Source organism: Scyliorhinus torazame, chromosome 7 (assembly GCF_047496885.1).
Source record: "Scyliorhinus torazame isolate Kashiwa2021f chromosome 7, sScyTor2.1, whole genome shotgun sequence".
Taxonomy (NCBI): Eukaryota; Metazoa; Chordata; class Chondrichthyes; order Carcharhiniformes; family Scyliorhinidae; genus Scyliorhinus; species Scyliorhinus torazame.
The window spans coordinates 112252740-112277433 of NC_092713.1; the positions used below are offsets into that span (position 1 = coordinate 112252740).

At 45.8% G+C, this 24694-nt stretch overlaps 1 protein-coding gene across 1 annotated transcript in view; it reads left to right on the forward strand.

Annotated features, from left to right (window-relative positions):
• The window catches only part of tor3a (torsin family 3, member A), a 33853-nt gene extending 12830 nt beyond the window's left edge, over nt 1-21023 (forward strand). The window contains exons 4-6 of the mRNA XM_072511272.1: nt 1283-1458; nt 19823-19947; nt 20532-21023. Of these exons, the coding sequence (XP_072367373.1) occupies nt 1283-1458; nt 19823-19947; nt 20532-20779 (549 nt within the window). The 3' untranslated portion in view covers nt 20780-21023. The remainder of the gene's footprint in view (nt 1-1282; nt 1459-19822; nt 19948-20531) is intronic.
• Nucleotides 21024-24694: the final 3671 nt, after the last annotated feature.

The window sequence follows — 24694 nt, forward strand, 5'->3', positions numbered from 1 at the left end:
CAGGTTCACCGTTTGCAGAATCGGTGGGCAAGGAACCAACGCAAATGGTGGGAATTTACTGTATACATTTTGCTTCACCAATGTGAAATGAAATTAAAATCGCTGATTGTCACAAGTAGGCTTCAAATGAAGTTACTGTGAAAATCCCCAAGTCGCCACATTCCGGCGCCTGTTCGGGTAGGCCGGTCCGGGAATTGAACCGTGCTGCTGGCCTGCCTTGGTCTGCTTTCAAAGCCAGCGATTTAGCCCTGTGCTAATATGTTCAGTAAATGTCAGCTTTGGCCCACCAATCATACCAAACATGTGGCCATCAGCCTGCAGTGGAGTGTGTGACACTGCACCTGGTGAAATCTGTCTTTGTTTTGTGATCATAACATCCCTACAGTACAGAAGGAGGCCATTTGGCTCATCAAGTCGGCACCGTCCCTCTGAAAGAGCTCTCTACCTCAACCCACACACCTGCCATATCCCCATAACCTCACCTAACCTTTGGACACTAAGGAGCAATTTTGCATGGCCAATCCACCTAACCTGGGATGTCCTGGGATGCATTAGTGAGGTGGGTAGTTGGGACCTGGGCTTAGGTAGGGTGCTCTTTAAGAGGGTCAGTGCAGACGTGATGGGCCAAATGGCCTCCTGCACTATAGGAATTCTATGGTTCTATTCAGTGAACTTCAAACTCCACACAGTCACCCAAGGTCAGAATTGAACCCTGGTCCCAGGGGCTGTGAGGCAGCAATGCTATCCTCTGTACCCCCTTTTGGGAGAGGAATAAAGGAGAATTTGAACCCAATTGTCACCTTCGAACTATTTCAATTAGGTCTGCACTTAAAAATCTTCCAGCTTTAAGATAATTTGAAATTAATTGAAATGGAATAATGCTAGCAATATTTTCAAAAGTATTATTCAATGCGAGGGAAGTTTAATTTAACTGATAATTAGCTGGCGAAGGCAACCAGTTCCTGAGATGAAGGGCGAGAATTCAAATCACAGTCTGTGATTCAGAACAATATACTGAACACTATCTCCACTAATCTGACATGCTATATGTAAATGCAACCGATGGCAGTTGTGATAAATTGAATAATTCATCCTGTTTCTCCCAGAGCAAGGATGTGTGAACAAACTGTGAAACGGAGAAAGAGGACAGGGAGGGGATTGTGTGTGTGTGTGTGTGTGTGTGAGAGAGAGAGGAGGGGGGGGGGGGGGGGGGTGCGGGGGAGATTAAAACCCTAGAATATAAAAAGCTGGAAACCCCACTGTTATTCATTTTCTCTTTCAGGGTCAACTCCAGCAGTTTATCCTGACAGCTGTACAACAATGCAAACAATCCTTGTTCATATTTGATGAGGCAGAAAAGCTGCATCCAGGCCTCATTGATGCCATCAAGCCTTACATTGACCACTATGACCATGTGGATGGGGTGGACTTTAGAAAGTCCATGTTTATTTTCTTAAGGTAATCCAAAGATAAAACAGGTAGCTTAATCAGTCGACACACTGAAAAGAAAATGGCGGGGTCCAGTACGACCAGTCACAGCTATCACTAGTGCAGAAGTCTTTGAAACACTTTGGAGATTGATTGTTGCCTCGTTTGGCAGTAAGAGCCAAATTTATTAAAATCAGGACTCGCCCTGTTGTAATACAAATGGGCCCATGGGAGTCTCTTTCAGATTCAAAGTTATATCTGTTGGGCTTCTTTCTTGAAATGTGTCTGGTAGCATAAAGGACATGGTTCCACAGGAAAATCAAGACTGGAAAGGATAGTTGTTTCTTTGTAAAAAAACGTACTTTAGACAAAGATGTATCAAAGTAGGTTACAGCAAGTAAACTCCCCAGGAAACATACTTCCCAACAATCAACTATACAGTCTGTACAGATTTTTCCCCTTTTTCACCCACCCCCCTGTGACAAACAGCTCCTCAAACACGGTCACAAAGACCCCCACCTTTTCTCAAACCCCCCCTGTAGAACCCCTGAACTCCGACTTTATCTTCTCTAACCACAGGAAGTCGTACAGGTCACCCAAACAAGCTGCTACCCCCGGTGGCGATGCCGACCGCCACTCCAGCAAAATTCGCCGCCGTGCAATCAGAGAGGCAAAAGACACAACTTCAGCCTTCCTCCTCTCCATGAGCTCCGGCTTCTCTGAAACCCCAAATATCACCACCAAAGGGTCCGGGTCCACTCCCTCCTCCGCTATCCTGGCTAAGACCGTGAACACTCCCGCCCAGAATCTTCCCAATTTTTCGCAACCCCCAAACATGTGCGCGTGATTTGCTGGCCCCCACCCACACCTCTCACACTCATCTGCTACCCCCTGAAAAAACCCACTCATTCTCGCCCGAGTCATATGCACTCTGTGCACCACTTTAAACTGTATCAGGCTCATCCTTGCAAAAGAAGAGGTCCCGTTTACTCTTTGCAGTGCCTCACTCCATACTCCCCAATTGATCTCCATTCCTAACTCCACTTCCCATTTCTCCTTGATCTTCACCACCCGCCGCCTCCCTGCTCCATCAGCCACTTATATATATCCCCAATTTTTCCCTCCCCATCTACATCCGGAAGCAGCAGTCGCTCCAGCAGGGTGTATCCCGGCAACCTTGGGAACCCTCTCCAGACCTTTCGCGCAAAGTCCCTAACCTGCAGATACCTGAACTCACTACCCCTCGGCAGCTCTACCAGACTGGCGAACCCTTCTTCCAAGTACAAATCCCTCACCTTGACCAGCCCCGCTTCATTCCGCCTCCTATTTACGCTATCCATCACCCCTTAAACCCATGATTCTCGCACAGCGGCGTTAGCACCGACATCCCTTCCATCCTAAAATGCCTCCTCAGCTGATTCCATATCTTCACCGTGGACTGCACCACTGGGCTCCCTGAATACCTACTCGAAGCCATTGGCAATGCTGCCATCACCATAGCCCTCAAACTAGACCCCTTACAAGATTCTTCCTCCTTCCTAACCACTCTACCCCTTCCCCTTCCCACCACCACACCTTGTCCACATTCGCCGCCCAATAATAATGAAGCAAGTTCGACAACACCAACCCCCTGCTGCCTCTGCAGCAGGGTCCTCCCCACCCTCGGAACCTTTCCCGCCCATACAAAGTCCGAGAAGACCATGTCCACTTTCCGAAAAAAGGCCTTTGGTATAAAGATCGGAAGAGCCTGAAAAATAAACAAGAACCTTGGCAGCAGATTCATTTTCACCACTTGGACCCTCCCTTCTAAGTGCAGTGCATCCCACCTCCTAATATCCTCCCTGGCAGCCTCCACCAGCTTCATTAAGTTCCACTTATGGAGTCCCATCCATTCCATCGCCACCTGAATCCCCAAATACCTAAACCTATCCCTCGCTACCGTAAATGGCATCCTCCCTAAATTAGCCCGCTGTGCCAGCTCATTCACCGGGGATACCTCGCTTTTCCTTCCATTCAGCTTGTACCCTGAGAACCCTCAACCTCCCCAACAGGCACATAATCCGTCCCATACTCTCCAACGGAACCTAAATATATAGCAAGAGGTCATCGGCATAGAGCGACACCCGATGCTCCCTCTGTCCCCTCATTATTCTCTGCCAACCCATCGCCGATGGCTCTATGGCCAGCACACACAGCAGCGGCAACAGCGGTCACCCCTGCCTCGTACCCCTGTGTAAGTCAAAGCTCCGTGAACTCATATCATTCGTCCTCACCCTCGCTCTTGGCGCCACATACAGCAACTGCACCCCATCCCACAAATCTCGGCCCAAACCCAAGCCTTCCCAAAACTTTGAATAAGTACTGCCACTCCACCTGATCAAATGCCTTCTTCCCGTCCATGGGCACCACCACCTCCGATACCAGAGCCCCCGACGGATTCATCACCACATTCAACAGCCGTCTTCTATTACTCGCGAGCTGCCTGCCCTTCACAAAACCTGTGTTGATCATCTGCAACCACCCCCGGGCCACAGTCCTCCATCCTCCCCGCCAACAACTTAGCCAATACTTTCACGTGTTCAATAGTGATATGGGCCAGCATGCAGCTCACCTTCTCTCATACTCATATTGAACCGCCCTTGCCCTACGCAGCTGCCATACTGCTCTCCCCCTTGTCAGCCTGTCAAACTGCTCCAGCAACATTTTCTTCCTCGCCAATCCCTCCACGGTGGGCACCCTCGAATATTCCCTGTCCACCTCCACTATCTTGCTCACTAGACGGTCATGTTCCACCCTCCTTTCCTTATCCGCACGAGCCGTAAAGAAAATAATTTCTCCCCTGACCACTGCCTTCAGTGCTTCCCACAAAATGCCCGCCGACACCTCCCCATTCTGATTCAACTCCACATAATCCCTAATCGCCGACCGCACCTTATTGCAAAAACCGCCATCCGCCAACAACCCAGAGCCAAACCTCCACGCCGGCCTCTGCTCTCATCCCGTTCTAAACCGAACCGCCAGCCAGTGGGGTGCATGGTGTTGCTCTTTATGATACGATGTTATGTCCCAACAGCGTCGCCAATACTGTGGGTATTTCTATTTATCTCGGTGAACCACAAGTCTTTCCCCTATATCGGTCAAATGACCACACAACCAGTTAGTCAGTTCAAAAGATGGTTTATTTACACACACAAGGATTACTTCGACATGCAAACACAATATCTACTACGAGTTAAACTACACCTATCAGCTACAATAGCCTATACTTAACTTCAGGGCGACCGGCACTGAACAAATGGATAAGGCCTTGATCTTGATTTCACTTGGCTGGTTCGTAGAAGTGGCTCTGTCTCTGCTGGGCTCATTCGTCAGGTAGCGATCGTTGGTCCTGAACTTGGCTGGCTGTTCCTGCTGCAGTTGGCTGGCATAGGCCGGATCCAAAAGAGGCTGGCACAGGCCGGGTCCAAAAGAGACAGAACACATGGCTGTGTCCCCTTTTATCCCCCTGGGATTTCGCGCTCTTTGGGGCGGTCCTTAATCTTGGACCCAATAGCTCGACAGGGCTTTGATCACTTCCTTCGATTTCGGCCAATAAAGGGGTGGATGCCTTGGTAGCTGGGCGGGTTCTTAGCGGTCACTGACCTTGGCAGTTGGGCTCTGAGTAAAGGGAGTGGTGCCGATCAGTCTGTGGTTGTACTGGTTTCTTGATTGGAGTCCTATTGTTCTGGGGAACGGGCCATTAAAATGCAAATGAGCATGGGTATCGATCAGGCCTAGCTACCTGCGTTTCAAATACACAAGCTCTGTATCTGTCTGAGTCCCGGGTTGGCCATAATTCCCATGGTCCTTTGCAGGTGGCCATCTCAGATGGCTACAATGGTCCGAGATAACTATCCCCGCATACTCTGCCCCCTCCATCTCAACCAAAACCTCCCAACTCACTACGAAGTAGTCAATCCTCAAATACACTTTATGGACGTGTGAAAAGAAGGAATACTCCCTTCCCCCTGGGTCTTGAAAACGCCATGGGTCCACCATACCCATCCTCTCCATAAATCCCCCAGCACCCTCGCCATTCGTACCCTACCCATCGACCTGGGGCTCAACCTATCCACCCTTGGCTCCAGGACACAGTTAAAATCTCCTCCCATGATCAACTGGTGCGTGGCCAAATCTGGGATTGCTGCCAGCAACCCCTTCATAAAACCCACATCATCCCAATTTGGAGCATACACATTTACCAACATCACCAGTGCCCCTTCCAACATCCCACTCACAATACATAACGCCACCTGGATCCCTCACCTCCTTCGCACTCACAAATCCCATTTTTTTACTCATTAATATCGCCGCTCCCCTCTATTTCAAATCAAACCAAGTGAAAAACCTGCCCGACCCCAACCCTTCCTTAACCTAACCTGGTCCTTCACACGGAGGTGCATTTCCTGCAGAAAGACCACTCCCGCTTTCAAGCTCCTGAGGTGCACGAACACCCGTGACCTTTTAACCGGCCCATTCAGTCCCCGGACGTTCCACGTTACCAGCCTTATCGGAGGCTCACACCTCCAATCCCCTCTACCGTCCGCCATCTTCCTCACTTAACTCCCGCCCCCTTAATTCCACCTTATACCTAGCCCATCCCAGATGGCCCCTTTCTCTGCCCTTGACCATGTCATCCCTCACCCCCTCCCACGTCGCAGAAACCTTCCCCCCTTCCCCTCTCCCCCCAGCCACCCCTCTTGGACTTCCCCCTCCCACCTCACTTCCGTTCACCAGCATAACCTGCTAGTGCAGCTGCCCCTGCCCAAAGGCACCTCCTAATGAACTCCTCCTCCTTCTCACCCCCACTCCTCAGCTCAAGGAAGGCGGCTCCCTGCTGACCTTACCCTCCCCCACCCAAACAAGGACTTTTCCTGAACTCCAGGCAGCCATCTCCAAAAGCAAACAAACAAATGTTAAACACAAACAGTTCCATAAAACAGGAGGGGGGATGGGAACATCCATCCCCACATAAACTTTTCACCCCTACAACTCCTTACAAAGGGGCTGGTTTAGAACGGTAGGTTAAACAGCTGGCTTGTAATGCAAGACATAGGCGCAGGTTCAATTCCCGTACCAGCCTCCCCGAACAGGCGCTGGAATGTGGCGACGAGGGGCTTTTCACAATAACTTCATTGAAGCCTACTTGTGACAATAAGCGATTATTATTATTATTAATAATCTCAACATTGAACAGCAAACCATCCCCCCAAAAAAGGCGAATCATTCCTTTGATCTCCCGAATCGGTGACCCCTGCACCTCCAAACACCTCTCCACCCGTTCCAGAGAAGCCTTCAGGGTGCCACCGCTTCTTCGATGGACTTTGCATGATCCTCACGCATTTCTTTCTTCAGTTTATGGAATTTCTCCTTGATAAAAGCCATCAGTTCCTGTATCTGGGACCTTCCAGCTTGCATCGGCCCTTCCCCCGCCTGTACGCTGGAAGAGGCTGTGCTGCAGCACAAGACTGTTCCAACTTTTCAGCCAAATCTCTCGCAGTTTTCTGCCAGGTCTGGTGATCAGAAGACATACCACTCCTGGGGGAAACTACTCCTCTCACATTCACCTACGCCTTTTCATCAAAATTCCACCCAGTTTTGGGTAAAAAGAGTTATTTTCTGTGACTTTAAGTAGGAGCAGCCGTGTATGTGACCATTCACTCCACAACCGGAAGTCCCATGGTCACAACCGGAAGTCCCATGGTCACAACCGGAAGTCCCATGGTCACAACCGGAAGTCCCGTGGTCACAACCGGAAGTCCCGTGGTCACAACCGGAAGTCCCTTGGTCACAACCGGAAGTCCCATGGTCACAACCGGAAGTCCCATGGTCACAAATGGAAGTCAGGAATGGATAGTTGTTAATACATCCACATGAAGATGAGCTCAAAATCCCACTCAGAGGAACAATATTAATTCTGCAGGACCACAAAGTCAGTTAATAGCTGCTGTTTACTGGACAAGTTTGCATATTTTGACTGTCAACTTTCCTTACATTTGAAGTTTTGGAAGAGACAAGTGTTTTTGTTCAACCTATCTTGTGCAATTACATACATAATTATGGAAAGTGTTGTTTAATGGGCTAGCTCCAAGGTAGATGGAGGTTCGCTCTGGCATTCAGCCACTTGGCTGGTGGATGGATGTGCCATAAATGGATGATTTCAATAGTCTGTTAGACATGGGGGAATGGAAGGTTTGTCTACGAGTTGCGGTGTTATTCAGTGACTCCAGCCAATTCGCTATTTCATAGCGATTACAGTAAATAAAATCAAAGCAAGTGAACCCAAAAATAGTACAAAAGTCCAACACCACTGTCTCTGTACAGCTCACAGCCCTCCTTCTGAAAATTGCCAGCTCAAATCAAATTTACTATTGCTAAATGTTGCGCAAAGATCAAATACTGTAGTTGCAATGTCACAACCCCATTTAAAAAATTGTAGATGTGGAACTATCCAGATCAATGTTATTGCAGCTGATTGCATGCGACTCTAGATAACCTGCCTTAACACCACATGCCCTTTCGTGAGCTCTCAGTGCAATAGGATTTTTCAGCCTGGGGTAATTCCACACTCTTCTTTATCGCTCACTTTAAAAAAAAACCTGCCTTTTCTCATTAATTTATCTTTCTTCTCACCTACTCTTCCCAACCTATTCATGTACAAGAAAAAAAATACTCCTCACTTGGTGCAATATGAAGAGATGCTATAATTGGCCTCACAAAAATATAGACAGGGTTACTCACTCTTAACTGCTATGCAATGATTTCTACTGGAAAGTGTACATGTATAGAATTGAACTGAAGGCAGAAACACACTGATCAATGATGCCACCAGCTGGTTTGCATTCACAAATAAAACTTGCCACCTTTTTTGTAACAAAACATCTCACAAACATTTTACTGGTGTGATAATTTTGGGAGCTTGGGCAGTGGAGAGGAGGGAGAATCGAAGGAAGAAAATGAGCACGAGATTGAAAGTGAGAGAATTAGTGGAGGTGTCTGAAAACATAGTCAAAAGGGTAGACTTTGAGAAGCTTCGGAGGCTGGTAACAAAGCAGCTCGGTTCAATAAGAGTTCAGAGACATGGTGGATGATTGCTTGGTCACAATCAGTAAAGAGTCCAGAGGGTGTGTTGAAAAGAAATGAAAATCGCTTATTGTCACAAGTAGGCTTCAAATGATGTTACTGTGAAACACCCCTAGTCGCCACATTGCGGCACGTTATGGTGGATGGCAACACAAAGTACAGTTGAGCTAAACAAGTGGAGGCGTCCTGCCAGTACATAATATTGGAGAAGAATGAAAAGTTAATGGAAGTAAAAAGGGCCAGCATGAGAGAAAGATTGCACTGGACATGAGGAAGCCAATGAGTTAGAGAGAGCACGGGAGATGAGGATACAGGATAACATGTAAGCAGTTAACATATGCATGGGTTGGACTTGGTCTATCACTGATAGTGTTGCAGAGTAATTAAACAGTACAATGACCATCATGGAGATAAGAGTTGTGGCGGAGAGGTAATATTGGACGTCATAGAGGTCAACAGCACAGAAAAGACTCTTCGGTCCATCACGTTTGCGCCGGTCAAAACAGTCAAGGTATTCTAATCCCATTTTCTAGCACTTGACCCATAGCCTTGTAGGCCTTGGCATCGCAAGTGCACATCTAAATACTTTTTTAAAAAAGGTTTTAAAATGTCCAATTAAGGGGCAATTTAGCGTGGCCAATTCACCTACCCTGCATATCTTTGGGTTGTGGGGGTGATACCCACGCAGACATGGGGAGAATGTGCAAACTCCACATGGACAGTGACCCGGGTCCTGGAGCGAACCCGAATCCTCAGTGCCGTGAGGCAGAAATGCTCACTACTGCGCCATCCTATCTGAATACTTCTTAAATGTTATGGGTCTTTGCCTCCGCCACACCCTTTCAGGCAGGAAGTTCCAGACTCTCACCACCCTCTGGGTAAAAAAGGTTTTTCCTCACATCTCCTCTAAACCTCCTGCCCCTTACCTTAAAACAATGCCCCCTGGTCATTGATCTCTCCACCTCTGAGAAAAGTTACTTCCGGTCTATTCTCTCCATGTGCCTCATAATTTTATACATCTCAATCATGCCCCCATCCCCTCATTCTCCACTGCTCCAAGGCAAGCAACCCCAGTCTATCCAATCTCTCTTCATATCTAAAACTCCTCTGCACCATTTCCAGTGCTATCACATCCCTCCTACAATGTGGATTCCAGAACTGCACACAATACTCCAGTTGTGGCCTAACCAATGTTTTATCCAGTTCCTGCATAACCTCCCTGCTCTTAAAATCTATGCTTCGGCTAATAAAGGCAAGTACACCATATGCCTTCTTAACCATTATATCAACCTGCTCTGCAACTTAAGAGACCAGTGTACATGCGCACCAAGGTCCCTCTGATCCTTGGTGTTTCAGAGGGTCCCAACATTTATCATGTATTCCCTTGCTACGTTTGTGCTGCCCAAGTGCACCACATCACAGCACGTCATAGCACTCAGATGGCAGCATACACAATGTTAGCACACTGGAGGATGGATTTCTTTGGAGATCCTTGCAGTCAAGGGCCAAACTGCAAGAAAAAAAACAGGAAAAATATTTTCTCTCTTTTCCTGGGTCGTCTCCTCTGTTCTGCTAAAGTTTCAATGGGCAGTCAGATGAATCCTGGTGGAAATTCACCCCATTTCCTACTGAAGAGAGAGTTTAAACTAGTATGGCAGGGTGGAAACCGGAGCCACAGACCAGTAAGTGAAGAGACTGGGGAAGAGCTTGAGACTAAGACAAAAATAGCCAAGAGGGAGAGCAGGCAGGGAAGATCGCTGAACTCAGCAGGTCTGGAGTGCAAGTAGTATAATGGGTAAGACAGATGAATTTAGAGCCTGGATTAATGTGGATCTGTTTATTGTCACGTGTACCAAGGTAGAGAGAAAAAGTATTTTTCTGCAAGCAGCTCAACAGATCATTAAGTATATGAAAAGAAAATACATAATAGGGCAACTCAAGGTACACAATGTAACTACATAGACACTGGCATCAGGTAAAGCATACCGGGCTGTAGTGTTAATCAGGTCAGTCCATAAGAGGGTGGTTTAGGAGTTTGGTAACAGCGGGGAAGAAGCTATATTTGAGTCTGTTGAGGATGGTCAACTCTGGGTACTTGCCGATTGTGGTTTCAGACCACGCCCCACACTGAGTGGATTGCGAATGGACTGGGGTGTGAGGCTGGATGTGAGGTTGTTAGCAGATGAGAAGGTGTGTCCAGGAAGGTTTTTTGAAACAACATGTTGATAGCCCAACCATAGAGGGGATCTTACTGGACTTGGTATTGGGGAATGAGCCCGGCCAGGTGACCAAAGTCTCAGTAGAGGAACATTTTGGGGATTGTGATCATAATTCCGTAAGTTTGTGAATCTCATGATTATGGACAAGAGTGGTTCTTGAGTGAGGGTGTTAAATTGAGGGAAAGCCAACTACAACAGAATTTGGCAAGAGCTGGAGAATGTGGTTTGAGGGTAAACTTGATATGTGGGAGTCTTTTGAAGACCAGTTGATTAGAGTGCAAGACGGGCATGTCCCTGCAAAAATGAAGGCCTGAAGTGGCAGGATTAGGGAACTTTGAATGACAGGGGAAATTGTGAGACTCGTCAAAAAGAAAACAGAAACATACATAAGGTCTAGGTAACTAAAAACAGACAAAGCTTTTTAAGAATATAGGGAAAGTAGGAACAAACTAGCGAAAGTAGCGAGGAAGGATCTAAAGAGAGAGCTAAGACGAGCAAGGAGGGGACATGAGAAGTATTTGGCAGGAAGGATCAAGGAAAACCCAAAAGCTTTCTATAGGTATGTCAGGAATAAGCGAATGACTAGGGTAAGAGTAGGGCCAGTCAAGGACAGGGATGGGAAGTTGTGTGTGGAGTCTGAAGAGATAGGCGAGATACTAAATGAATATTTTTTGTCAGTATTCACTCAGGAAAAAGATAATGTTGCAGAGGAGAATGCTGAGACCCAGGCTATTAGAATAGATGGCATTGAGGTACGTAAGGAAGAGGGGTTGGCAATTCTAGACAGGCTGAAAATAGATAAGTCCCTGGGGCCTGATGGGATTTATCCTAGGATTCTCTGGGAGGCCAGGGAAGAGATTGCTGTGCCTTTGGCTTGGATTTCTATGTCATCATTGGCTACAGGAATAGTGCCAGAGGACTGGAGGATAGCAAATGTGGTCCCTTTGTTCAAAAAGGGGAGTAGAGACAACCCCGACAACTATAGACCGGTGAGCCTCACGTCTGTAGTGGGTAAAGTCTTGGAGGGGATTATAAGAGACAAGATTTATAATCATCTAGATAGGAATAATATGATCAGGGATAGTCAGCATGGCTTTGTGAAGGGTAGGTCATGCCTCACAAACCTTATCGAGTTCTTTGAGAAGGTGACTGAACAGGTAGACGAGGGTAGAGCAGTTGATGTGGTGTATATGCATTTCAGTCAAGCGTTTGATAAGGTTCCCCACGGTAGGCTATTGCAGAAAATACGGAGGCTGGGGATTGAGGGTGATTTAAAGATGTGGATCAGAAATTGGCTAGCTGAAAGAAGACAGAGGGTGGTGGTTGATGGGAAATGTTCAGAATGGAGTTCAGTTACAAGTGGCGTACCACAAGGATCTGTTCTGGGGCCGTTGCTGTTTGTCATTTTTTAATCAATGACCGCAGAAGGGTGGGTGAGTAAATTTGCAGACGACACTAAAGTCGGTGGTGTTGTCAACAGTGTGGAAGGAAGTAGCAGGTTACAGAGGGACATAGATAAGCTGCAGAGCTGGGCTGAGAGGTGGCAAATGGAGTTTAATGTAGAGAAGTGTGAGGTGATTCACTTTGGAAGGAATAACAGGAATGCGGAATATTTGGCTAATGGTAAAGTTCTTGGAAGTGTGGATGAGCAGGGGGATCTCGGTGTCCATGTACATAGATCCCTGAAAGTTGCCACCCAGGTTGATAGGGTTGTGAAGAAGGCCTATGGAGCGTTGGCCTTTATTGGTAGAGGGATTGAGTTCCGGAGTCATGAGGTCATGTTGCAGCTGTACAAAACTCTGGTACGGCCTCATTTGGAATATTGCGTACAGTTCTGGTCACCGCATTATCGGAAGGACGTGGAGGCTTTGGAGAGGGTGCAGAGGAGATTTACCGGGATGTTGCCTGGTATGGAGGGAAAATCTTATGAGGAAAGGCTGATGGACTGGAGGTTGTTTTCGTTGGAGAGAAGAAGGTTAAGAGGAGACTTAACAGAGGCATACAAAATGATCAGGGGGTTAGATAGGGTGGACAGTGCGAGCCTTCTCCCGCGGATGGAAATGGCTGGCACGAGGGGACATAGCTTTAAACTGAGGGGTAATAGATATAGGACAGAGGTAGGTTCTTTACGCAAAGAGTGGTGAGGCCGTGGAATGCCCTACCTGCAACAGTAGTGAACTCGCCAACATTGAGGGCATTTAAAAGTTTATTGGATAAGCATATGGCTGATAATGGCATAGTGTAGGTTAGATGGCTTGCGTTTCGGTGCAACATCGTGGGCTGAAGGGCCTGTACTGCGCTGTATCGTTCTATGTTCTAAACTCAAACTGGGAGTTAGAAGGGCTAAAAGGGGCCAGGAAATGTCATTGGCAAACATGGTCAAGGAAAGTCCCAAAACCATTTATACATATATAAGAAGCAAGAGGGTAGCTACGGAAAGAGTAAGCCCACTCAAAGGCAAAGGAGGGAAGTTATGCGTGGAGCCAGACGAAGTGAGTGAGATGGTTAATGAGTACTTTGCATCGGTATTCACCAAGGAGAGGGACATGACAGATGTTGAGGTTAGGGGTGGGTGTGTGAATACTCTAGGACATGTCAGCATAATGAAGGAAGTATTAGTTATCTTAAAATGCATTATGGTGGACAAGGCCCCTGGCCCAGATGGAATATATTCCAAGTTACTGTGGGAGGCAAGAGGAAATAGCTGTCTTTGCGCCGCTTTTTATACCAGGCAAGGTTCCAGAGGACTGTAGAATAGCCAGTGTTGTCCCTTTGTTTAAAAAGGAAAGCATGGGCAGCACGGTCGTGCAGTGGTAGCACTGCAGTCTCACGGCACCGTGGTCCCAGGTTCGATCCCAGCACTGGGTCACTGTCCGTGTGGAGTTTGCACATTCCCCCGTGTTTGTGTGGGTTTCGCCCCCACAACCCAAAAGATGTGCAAGGTAGGTGGATTGAACACGCTAAAATTGCCCTTTAATTGGAAAAAATGATTTGGGTACTCTACATTTATAAAAGAAAAAGAAGAAAAGCAGAAGGGCAGCATGTGGCACAGTGGTTAGCACTGGGACTATGGTGCCGAGGACCCAGGTTCGAATCCTGGCCCTGGGTCACTGCTCGTGTGGAGTTTGCACATTCTCCATTCTGCATGGGTTTCACTCCCACAACCCAAAGATGTGCAGGTCAGGTGGATTGGCCATGCTAAATTGCCCCTTAATTGAAAAAAAAAGGAAACCAGGGGTAATCCAGGTAATTATAGGCCTGTGCGCCTGACATCAGTGGTGGGGAAGCTGTTGGAGAAGATACTGAGGGACAGGATTTATTCACAAAAATTTGGAAGTGAGTAGATTTGTTAGTGATAGGCAGCATGGTTTTGAGCGAGGAAGGTCATGTCTTACCAACTTGATAGAGTTTTGTGAGGACATGACAAAATTAATTGATGAGGGACAGGCTGTCAATGTCATTTACATGGACTTTAGTAAGATATTTGAAAAGGTCCCTCATGGCAGACTGGTACAAAAGATAAAGTCGCATCAGATTTGGGGTGTGCTGGCTAGATGGATAAAGAACTGGCGTGGCAAAAGGACAGAAGAGTAGCAGTGGAAGGGAGTTTTTCTAGAATGGAGATCTGTAACAAGGGTTCAACAGGAATCAGTGCTTGGACCACTGTTGTTTGTAATATATATATTACAAATAACTAAATATAATGGAAGAAAACGTAGATAACCTGATTACCAAGTTTGCAGAGGCACTAAGATCGGTGGAGGTGCAGATAGTGGAGGGGACTGTCACAGCAGAATATAGATAGATTGGAGAGTTAGCATATGGCATGCATGCCTTCATCGGCCGGAGCATTGAGTACAAGAGTTGGCAGGTCATGTTACAGTTGTATAAAACTTTAGTTAAGCCACATTTGGAATATTGCATGCAGTTCTGGTCGCCAACTACCAGAAGGACGTGGATCCTTTGGAGAGAGTGCAAGGAAGGTTTACCAGGATGTTGCCTGGTGTTAGCTATGAGGAGAGGTTGAATAAATGTGGATTGTTTTCGTTGGAAAGACGGAGGCGGAGGGAAGACCTGATGAGGTCTACAAAATTACGAGAGGTATAGACAGGGTGAATAGTCAGAAGCTTTTTCCCAGGATGGAAGACTCAAGACTAGGGGCTTTTCACAGTAACTTCATTGAAGCCTACTTGTGACAATAAACAATTATTATTATTATTAATTCCAAGGGGGCACAGGTTCAAGGTAAGAGGGGGAAAGTTTTGGGAGATGTGCAAGGAAAGTTTTTCACACAGAGGGTGGTGGGTGGCTGGGACCCATCGCCAGTGGAGGCAGGCACAAGAGCAACATTTAAGCTGTATCTTGATAGGCACATGAATGGGCAGGGAATGGAGGAATACAGATCGTTTGGGCAATAAGTAGAAAGTCTAAATAAGGAATCTGTGCTGTAATGTTCTTTGTTCTATATAAATGAGAATGAGGAGAAGGAAGCCTTAGAACCCACCAGGGGTTGTGAGAGTATGGAAGAAGCTTTTGAAGGAGATGGACTCAACCCTCTGCAGCAGCTGCATGGAATTATTGGCGATCAGTGCCCCACAGAGCATACAAAGTAGAGGACAGAGTCTTCGGCCTTATCTATAGTCCAGGGATACGGAGGAAAGTAGTGCACCATAATCATAGTCTCATTGGAATACATTGATTTCTTTGACCAGGGCCATTTTGATGCGGTCAGTAGTTTGGAAACTACTTTTGAAAGGATTCAAGAGGGAAACTGGGGCTTGGCAGAGACAGAGAGAGCCTGGGAGTCTGTGGGTTGGGAATTCAGGGGGAATGGTCAGACCACCATGTCATCAACCCTCCAGAAATGTCCTCCAAGGTAACCATGTGCCATAAGAACTCTCAAAGAGTTCCCGATGACGGAGTCAAAATTCAGCTCTTGTCTGCAGTCTGCTGGAAGCAGGGTTCTGGGGCCTGCATGGAGAATCAGCAGTCAGCATTTACTCATTACAATTTCCCCACGTCTTAGTTTATCCAGCAACCACGAGGGACAATTATACGAGACATTTCTTTTCCTCACAATTATTTCTTGCCTGCTGCACTCCATGATTGTGCCATTTAATGATGGCAGATGGGGAAAAATGACCGTCGCGAACTTTCAAATCTCAGAATTGCACAATTAATTGTATTGGTGTCCCAAGGGCAGCTGGCCAGGTGAATGAGTTTTTGTCTCATCAGCTGAAAATAAATTTCCCGACCTTTGGACAAATACAGCTACTGGCAAACTCAAACCCAGTTATTGCCCAAGTATTGGACCTCAGTATAAAATCCTAACATTGGCAGAAACCTTTCGAATTCATGATCTGAAATGATGGTTTTGCATTGAAATGTAAGTCTGTATAGAGTTCCAACAATGCAATAGTCATACACGGGTGGAGACTTTTGAAGTTTTTAATCTTGTTGGTCCAAGTTGGACTCTGAGCGCAGTGTCTTTGCTCCGTTGCATGGCCTCAATCTGAGGTCACGTCGACAATTGGCTACAAATTATTCGGAAAGTTAATTCTCAATCAGTAATCCTTTAATTTGTGTCTTTGGGCATTAGCGACAAGGAACATCATTAACAATTGGAACAAAAAAGTCAAAAGTGAAAGTTAATTGCTTATGAATAATAATTGACATTATGGAATGATTAAAAGACAAGGATCTAAATTAGGGCTCAGATGAATGTTCTAATGGCCTTCTTTCTTGAAGAATGTGATGATCCTTGAATTCAAATTAATTTGGAATTAAATATGATTATACCATTCAGCACGTCCCACCAGTCAATATGATTATGACAGATCTTTGGTCTCAATTCCACATTCTCACCCAATCTCATATCCCTCGAGTGCCCTGCAGATCAGAGATTTGTCTACCTCAGATTTGAATGTACTCCAGAATGGAGCATCTACAGCCCTCTGATGTAGAAAATTCACCAGCCTCTTAATGAGAACATTTCTCAGTCCTAAATAATCAACTCCTTATTCTGAGACCGTGCTGTGGTGTTCTAGATTCCCCAGCCGAGGTAAACAATGCCTCACTGTCAACCCTACCAAACTTATTCTTGCACATTTCAAAGATATCAGGCAACCAATGGCCCACTGAGAGGTCCTCCACACTAGGGCCATGCTGGTAGAGACCATCCGAGAGCCCCCCCCCAACAATGCACTGTCTGCCCGCGCCTCCTCTACCAGACGCCACCCCACCCCCACAGAAATCTCTGATTGGGGGAACCCGCACAGGGGACTTCTGTAGTAAGGAGACCTCAAACAAGGGCACCCTGCCTAAATAGATGCCCCACACATAACCCCCCCCCCCCCCCCCCCCCAGGAAATAGACCCCTGTCTGGAAGCTAGAGAGCAATCCAGATATGGGCAGTGCGAGGTGCTGCAACTGTAACACTTATCTTGCAGCTCCACGTGTTCATTCCTTGAAGGAGAGCAGCTGTGGCCTGCATCTGGTTTCCACAGATCCATTAGCTGCAGGCCATTCATAGCTTTCTAGTAGTGGTCTGTGATTGACAACTTCTACAAGCCATCTGCAGCTTAGATTCATTCATTTCCCTTCACGGTTCAGGTGCCTAAAGTGGTGAAACCCCAATGTTGGTAAACATTGACCACATCAAATATATGTAAGTGTATTCCAATCCCTCAAGTATGTGATTTCATTGCACCTGCCCCTCTCTGGGGGTGAGAGAGGGGCATCCAGGCTATCAGAGGGTGGGAGGTTCAGGGCCGATTTGCAGCCAGGTGGGGGAGGCAGCCCCAGGACCACCTCGCTATCGGGCCACCTCCTCAAGATCGAGGCCCGATAATGGGATTGCCTGGGAATCCCTATTATTCCACACCATGCATATATTTGCATGGCAAGGAATACGGAATCGCATCCCGCTTTACGAGATTGTACAACTGGTGCAATAGTTTCCCAAATGGAGAATCCAGCCTATCACCTCTCATTTTTCTAAATGCCAGTGAATATAAGCCCAACGTATTCAGCCAGTCATCACAGGACAACCTTCTCACCCCAGAGACCAATCTGGTGAATTTTTGCTGTACCATCTCGAATGTGAGTAAATGCTTCCTTAGGTATGAAGATCAACCCTTTGCACAGCACTCGAGGTGCGATCTCACCAAAACCTTATGAAATAACAGCAAAGCTTTCTTATTCTTGTACACTGATCCTCTTGCAATAAAGGCCAAAATGCATTTTGTCTTTATAATGTCTTGTTGTACCTGCACGTAAACTTCGTATCTTACAGCTTCTGAACACAACATTTATAAATTTCACACCTTTTAAACATATTCTGCTTTTTCTATCTTTACTACAAAAATAAAAGATTTCACACTTCCTCATATTAAACCCCAGCTGAAAGTGTTTCAATTCACTTAACCTGACTATATATCTGCAGCCTAAGTGTGTTTTCCTGGAAGTTTACATTGCTAGCTAGCTTAGTATCAACAACAAATCTGAATGCATTACTCTTTGTCTCGTCATAATCATTAATAAAGATTATGAATTGCTGAGGCACCAGGAGTGATCTTTGTGACATCCCATGAGTTACAGTCAGCCAACTTGCAACTGCGTTGTTTGCGGCCATTATTTGATCCTATCCATTAACCAATCCTCTATTAATGCTAATATATTACCCTCAACTCAATGTGCCCTTATCTTGCATGTTAACCTTTCGTGTGGCACCTTATCAAATGTATTTTGGAAATCAAACCTAATGGCTCCCTTTTATCCACACCACCAGTTACATCCTCAAAAAAATGAGTAAATTTGTCAAACACAATTTCCTTTTTGTAAAACCATGTTGACTGTCATACTATGATTTTCTCAGTCCTTTGTTCAGAATTACTTAATAGATTCTAGCATTTTCCTGATGGTTGATGTCAGCCTATCTGGCCTGTAGTTGCCTGTTTTTTCTCTCCCTCTTGCCTGGCATTGTGGTGTAAAGTTTGCTAACCTCCAATCTGCTGGGACCATTCTAGAACCTAGGGCATTTTGGACAATTGCAACAGTACATCCACTATCTCTACAGCTACATCCACTATCTCTCCACCTATCTCTTTGAGTCCTTGGATGTAGTCCATCAGATTCTGATGATTTATTGGGCTTTATTTTTCCATTATTTTTCTCATGTTTTCTCTGCTGATATTAATTCTCTTTTTCATTTTCATTCTCTTTTTTAAAAATAAATTTAGAGTACCCAATTATTTTCTTTTTCCAATTAAGGGGCAATTTAGCGTGGCCAATCCATCTACCCTGCACATCATTGGGTTGTGGGGGTGAAACCCACGCAGACATGGGGAGAACGTTCAAACTCCACACAGACAGTGAGCCAGGGCCAGGATTCGAACCCGGGTCCTCAGTGCCGCGGTCCCAGTGCTATCCACTGTGCCACATGCCGCCCCAAGTTTTTCATTCTCATTAGCTCCTTGGTTACTTACATGCTTTTTCTGTTATGTAATTTGTGTCTTCTACTATGATTGATTGACTGATTGATTTATTGTCACGAACCGAGTACAGTGAAAAGTATTTTTCTGCGGTCAAGGGAACAAGGTGTTCAAATTCACTGCCATTTTCTCATTCCCCATAATTATTACTATCTCTAAATGACCAATGTTCACGTGGGCTACTCTCCTCCTTTTCAAACAATTGTAAAACTCAAAATCTGCTTTTATATTCCTGGTAAATTTTCTCTCATTTTATTTTTTCCTCATCGTCAATTTTTTGGTTACCCTTGGCTAGTTTTGAAAACTCTCAATCCTCAGGCTTACTACTATTCTTTGCAGAATTTTGCCTCAGGTACTTTGTATTTGATTTAAAGCCAGCTATAAAATCTCTGTGATGGGAAACATTAACTATGATATTTACAGTTAGATTTAATAACTGAGTTGCCTAACTGGTATCCCGATACTGATTTCATGTACAAACAATATAAAATCCTTCCACCAGCTTTGTTCTCTACAATATTATCACATACTAATAATGTTCAAACATTCTCTGCTTTCTAGTAATGTAGGAGGAAATTCCATAAACAGTCTGACACTGGAATTTTGGCGAGCTGGACAAAATAGAGAGGAGATCACTATGGATGATTTGGAACACCAGATCCAAAGAGAAGTTGCAACCTCAAGAGGTAAACTCTATAGTGGTAAATGAGAGAGCAATAGGATGGAGGAGCAAGTTGAGAAATTCTGGAGAACTAGATATCGTGACATTACTGGACCTAGGAGGACAATGGAACAATATTAGAGGATGATAAGGGAATCAGACAGTTGAAATGAGAATAAATAGCTAGGCAAGAAAGCTCTTTAAGGGGGGGGATGAAATCGGGTTGTGAGTGGAAGTTGAGCAGTGAACTGAAAATCAAAATGGTTTACTTCCTGCATCTAGAGCCAATTTAATAGCATTACCAAATACAAATGGTAAATGGCAACCAACAATAGCACCGTCACTTATTTCTTGTCAAAACCATATACTCTAACAATATCAACTTTTCTGGTCTGTAGGGAAGGTCTGAATCAGAACTGTAAAGTCATGAATGTTACTTTGGAAATGATATATATGTCCAGTGTTCTGACACCACTCCAATCCACCAACCAAAACGGTGGAGTGATTTTGGGACACCACCAGTTCCATTGAAGGTTTAAAAAAGTACTAAAGTAAGAAACAATTGGAAAGAAGCTAGTATTCATAATCTTTCCTGTATACTGTTTCTAGGGGGATTTGCCCGTAGTGGCCTTGTGACTGAGAACCTCATTGACTTCTTCATCCCTTTCTTACCCCTGGAGTACAAACATGTTAAGTTGTGTGTACGTGATGCTCTCCGGTCCAGAGGAATTAAGTATGATTTAGACATCCTGGATGAAGTAGCTAAGGGATTGCTGTACGTGCCAAAGGAGGAAAAGCTCTTCGCCGCAAAGGGCTGCAAATCAGTCTCACAACGGGTTAACTTTTTTCTGCCCTGAAGCTTGAAGGAGTTCAAGAAACAACCCACAAGAATAGGGTGAAATATTTCTCTGGAACGTGACGCCCCAAAAATAAATTGCCCGGCAATTCACAGAAGAACCATGGCCTTATTCCTCTCGAGGGCCAGAATAGAAACCGGGCTTAAGGAACAGAGAATAAAGATGCCCTTTCACTTAATTCAAGGACAAGGAGAATTGTAATCTGGTTACCTGAGCCTCAAGTAAAACATTCTGACAGTCTTGACCATTGTATGCGTGCATTAATGTTACATTCAGTTCTTTCCATTTTTCTCAGTGTTAATAGGTTATGTTGATGCTGTGGATTGACTAGTGTGCAAGCCTGGATTTGTTTAGTGAGTAAAAGCCAGGTGGAAGCAGAATGCCACTCACACCTTTATTGATAATTGTTGCTATTTTTGTTTCTCTCTTTATTTGGCTCTGAATATGGCGGTCATTGCCTTCATTGCCATTTTCTCTCTCTGGGTTCCCTACTGAATTTGGAATAGGGGATGATAAAGTGGTGATGTAAACATGGGTACGGCTTCGGCTAATTTCCGGCCGACAAAACTCCCGACAGTTTTACGCAACAAAATCTCTCAGGTTTACCTTATATCCCTGTTAGTACGCATGCATTAATACACTTCCGAATCTCGGAGGTTTGATCAGTATCATTCTTACAGTTGTGGTTTTTCTGTTTCCAATTGGATTCCAATTCAAATTTGGGTTCTCTCAGAGTGACTAGGCCACTTCTAGGTCGAGTCCCACCAGAGTCGCCAGTAAATGTTGCTATTTTTGTTTCTCTCTTTATTTGGCTCTGAATATGGTGGTCAATATGGTCGCCTTCCTTAATTCTAATTACGTTTTGCTCTAGAGTCGCCAGGTATCTTTGATTCCGCCACAAGGTTCAAACCGAACACTGATCAAAGACTCGATACACCAGTTAGTTAGTTCAAAGTCAAATGCTTATTTATTTACACACAGTTAAATATACTCATGCACAAATACTAGACTAATCTATCACTACTGCTAAAGCCTATACTTAGCTTCGGGCGCCTACTCAGTCAGAGGAACAATGGCCATTGTTCGGTTCGGAGGCTGCTGGGGTCGAAGTGGTGAAGGGGAACAGATAAGGTCATCTGTCTGGTAGCGTGCGTTGACCTTGGACTTACTTGTTCTGGTGCAGCTGTTGGGCAGGTCTTTCCTCGGTGAGAGCCAGAGCCAAGAGGACGATTCTCTCTTGGGGGTTCCTTCTTATACCCAAAGGGGCTTTGCGCTCTTTTGGGCGGGCCTTGAACTTGGCCCCAATCAATTGGGCTGTTTCTCGATCGTTCCTATTGATTTCCTCCAGTAAAGGGGTGGGTGCCCTGATGGCTGGGCGTGTCCTAGGTGGCCGTTGGCCTGCTTTGTTCTGCTCACCTCTGGTGCCGGGGTGTCTGTGTTAGTGACGGTTACTCAAATGTTCCTCTTTTGTGCCCAGAGATGGGCCATTAGTATGCTAATGGGTTTGCAGTTTTGGTCTCGTCTGGGAGCTGCGGTTCCAATATGCAGACAAACCCTGAACCTGCTTGTTTTCTCAGTATTGTCCATTTTCCCTGCAATCTTTGCAAGTGTCCATTTTGTAATCGGGAAGTGGCCATCCCAGATGGCTACATAATGGAACTTTTCCTTGATTTAGAACCTTGTAAGCATGAGTCCACATGCTTTCCCATTAGCCAGACCCAGGTCACTCAGATCCTCCAAATGAAGGGGAGCTTGAAAATGATCCTAGCATAACTCTCCTTTTCCCTCATCTTCAGGTAGAGGAGTAAAGATTAGAGTTATCTACCTGACCCACTGGAATCCTGAAATAAGAATTAAGAGTGGCCACAAATACGTGACCTGGGAGTGAATGGAAGCAGCATTGGGAAGATGTTGCGGTGAAACGGGGGGGGGGGAACCTAATAGTTTGCAACTATATCTTTCCGTTGTGCTGGAGTGTAAAATATTTTATCACGCAAGTTCTGCAATATTCCTGGGATGTTGTTGGTGTTCTAGGCATTGTTGGATGGTACATATAGAAATTTCTAAAATTAAAATCATACATAAAGATATGAATTTTAAGATAAATACATGTTACATCTTCTGCATCTTAAAATGACTGACACCCTCTGTGACCAGGTTCATTCTTTCTTGGTCAGCCTCTCTGCAGTATTTTCTTTTTTTTTTTAATAAAAATATTTTTTATTGAAGTTTTCACTAAATATCAACAACAAAATGAAAAAGGAACCCGACAGAATTAAATACAAAACAAAATAAAACAACCCCGTGCCCCCCGCCCCCAGACATAAATAATAAATTAACACCCCGAATTAACACATAGCAAATATACACACCCCCTCAGATCTCCCAGTGCAGACAAACAGAAATAAAATAGAACCCCCCCCCCCCCCCCTCGGGTTGCTGCTGCTGCTGACCATGGACTTCCTGGCAGAATGGTAGACAAAGAACGGTTGCCACCGCCTGAAAAACCCTTGCACCAATCCCCTTAAGGCAAATTTCACCCTCTCCAATTTAATAAACCCCACCATATCGTTGATCCAGGGTTCCACGCTTGGGGGCCTTGCATCCTTCCACTGAAGAATCCTTCGCCGGGCTACCAGGGACGCAAAGGCCAGAATACCGGCCTCTTTCGCCTCCTGCACTCCCGGCTCCCCTGCAACTCCAAATATTGTGAGCCCCCAGCCCCTCTTGACCCTGGATCCTACCACCCTCGACACCGTCCTTGCTACGCCCTTCCAAAACTCCTCCAGCGCTGGGCATGCCCAGAACACATGGGTGTGGTTTGCTGGGCTCCCTGAGCACCTAACACACTTGTCCTCACCCCCAAAAAAAACGGCTCATCCTCGTCCCGGTCATGAGTGCCCTGTGCAGCACCTTAAACTGTATGAGGCTGAGCCTTGCGCACGAAGAGGAAGAGTTCACCCTTCCAAGAGCATCTGCCCACGTCCCCTCCTTGATCTCCTCCCCCAACTCCTCCTCCCACTTACCTTTCAACTCCACCACCGAGGCCACCTCCTCCTCCTGTATCACCTGGTAAGTTTGCGAGATCTTCCCCTCTCCAACCCCCCCCCCCCCCCACTCCCCCGAGAGCAGCCCATTCTCCCTCCATCACCCACTTGTGCACCATCGCCACATTGGCGACCCAGTAGTATTCTGCAGTATTTTCAACAAAATATTTTATTCAAACAAGATTTTCATTATAACAAAAATTACAATGTAGCAAATCCCAAACCTGTATTATACCCGAAGTGCACCCACCCAATTCCCCAAACCCCCTCTCCCTTCCTCCCCCCCCCACCCCATAAAGAAAACAAAACCTTCATCAAAATAAAAAGACATACCCCACCCACCCACCCCAACAACGGCCGGGAGCCAGCTCCCTGAAAAGGAGATGAAGGGCTGCACCGAGAGTAAAACCCTTCCACTGACACCCTCATGGTATACTTAGTCTTCTCCAGGTGCAAAAATTCCATCAGATTCCCCAGCCAAGCAGAGGCTTTAGACGGCACCGGGGAGCACCACCCAAGCAGATTTTGTTTCCGGGCTAGTAGCAACGTGAAGGAGAGGACATCGGCCCTTGTCCCCGTCTGCAGCATAGACAAGTCCAATACTCCAAAAATGGCTACCAACAGGCACGGCTCCAACTAAACACCTACAATCCCTGACATTATATCAGAAAACTATAAGCTTGGGGCAAGACCAAAATATATATTTATTTTTTTAAATTTATATTACCCAATTAATTTTTTCCAATTAAGGGGCAATTTAGCATGGCCAATCCACCTAGCCTGCACATCTTTGGGTTGTGGGGGCGAAACCCATGCAAACACGGGGAGAATGTGCAAACTCCACACAGACAGTGACCCAGAGCCGGAA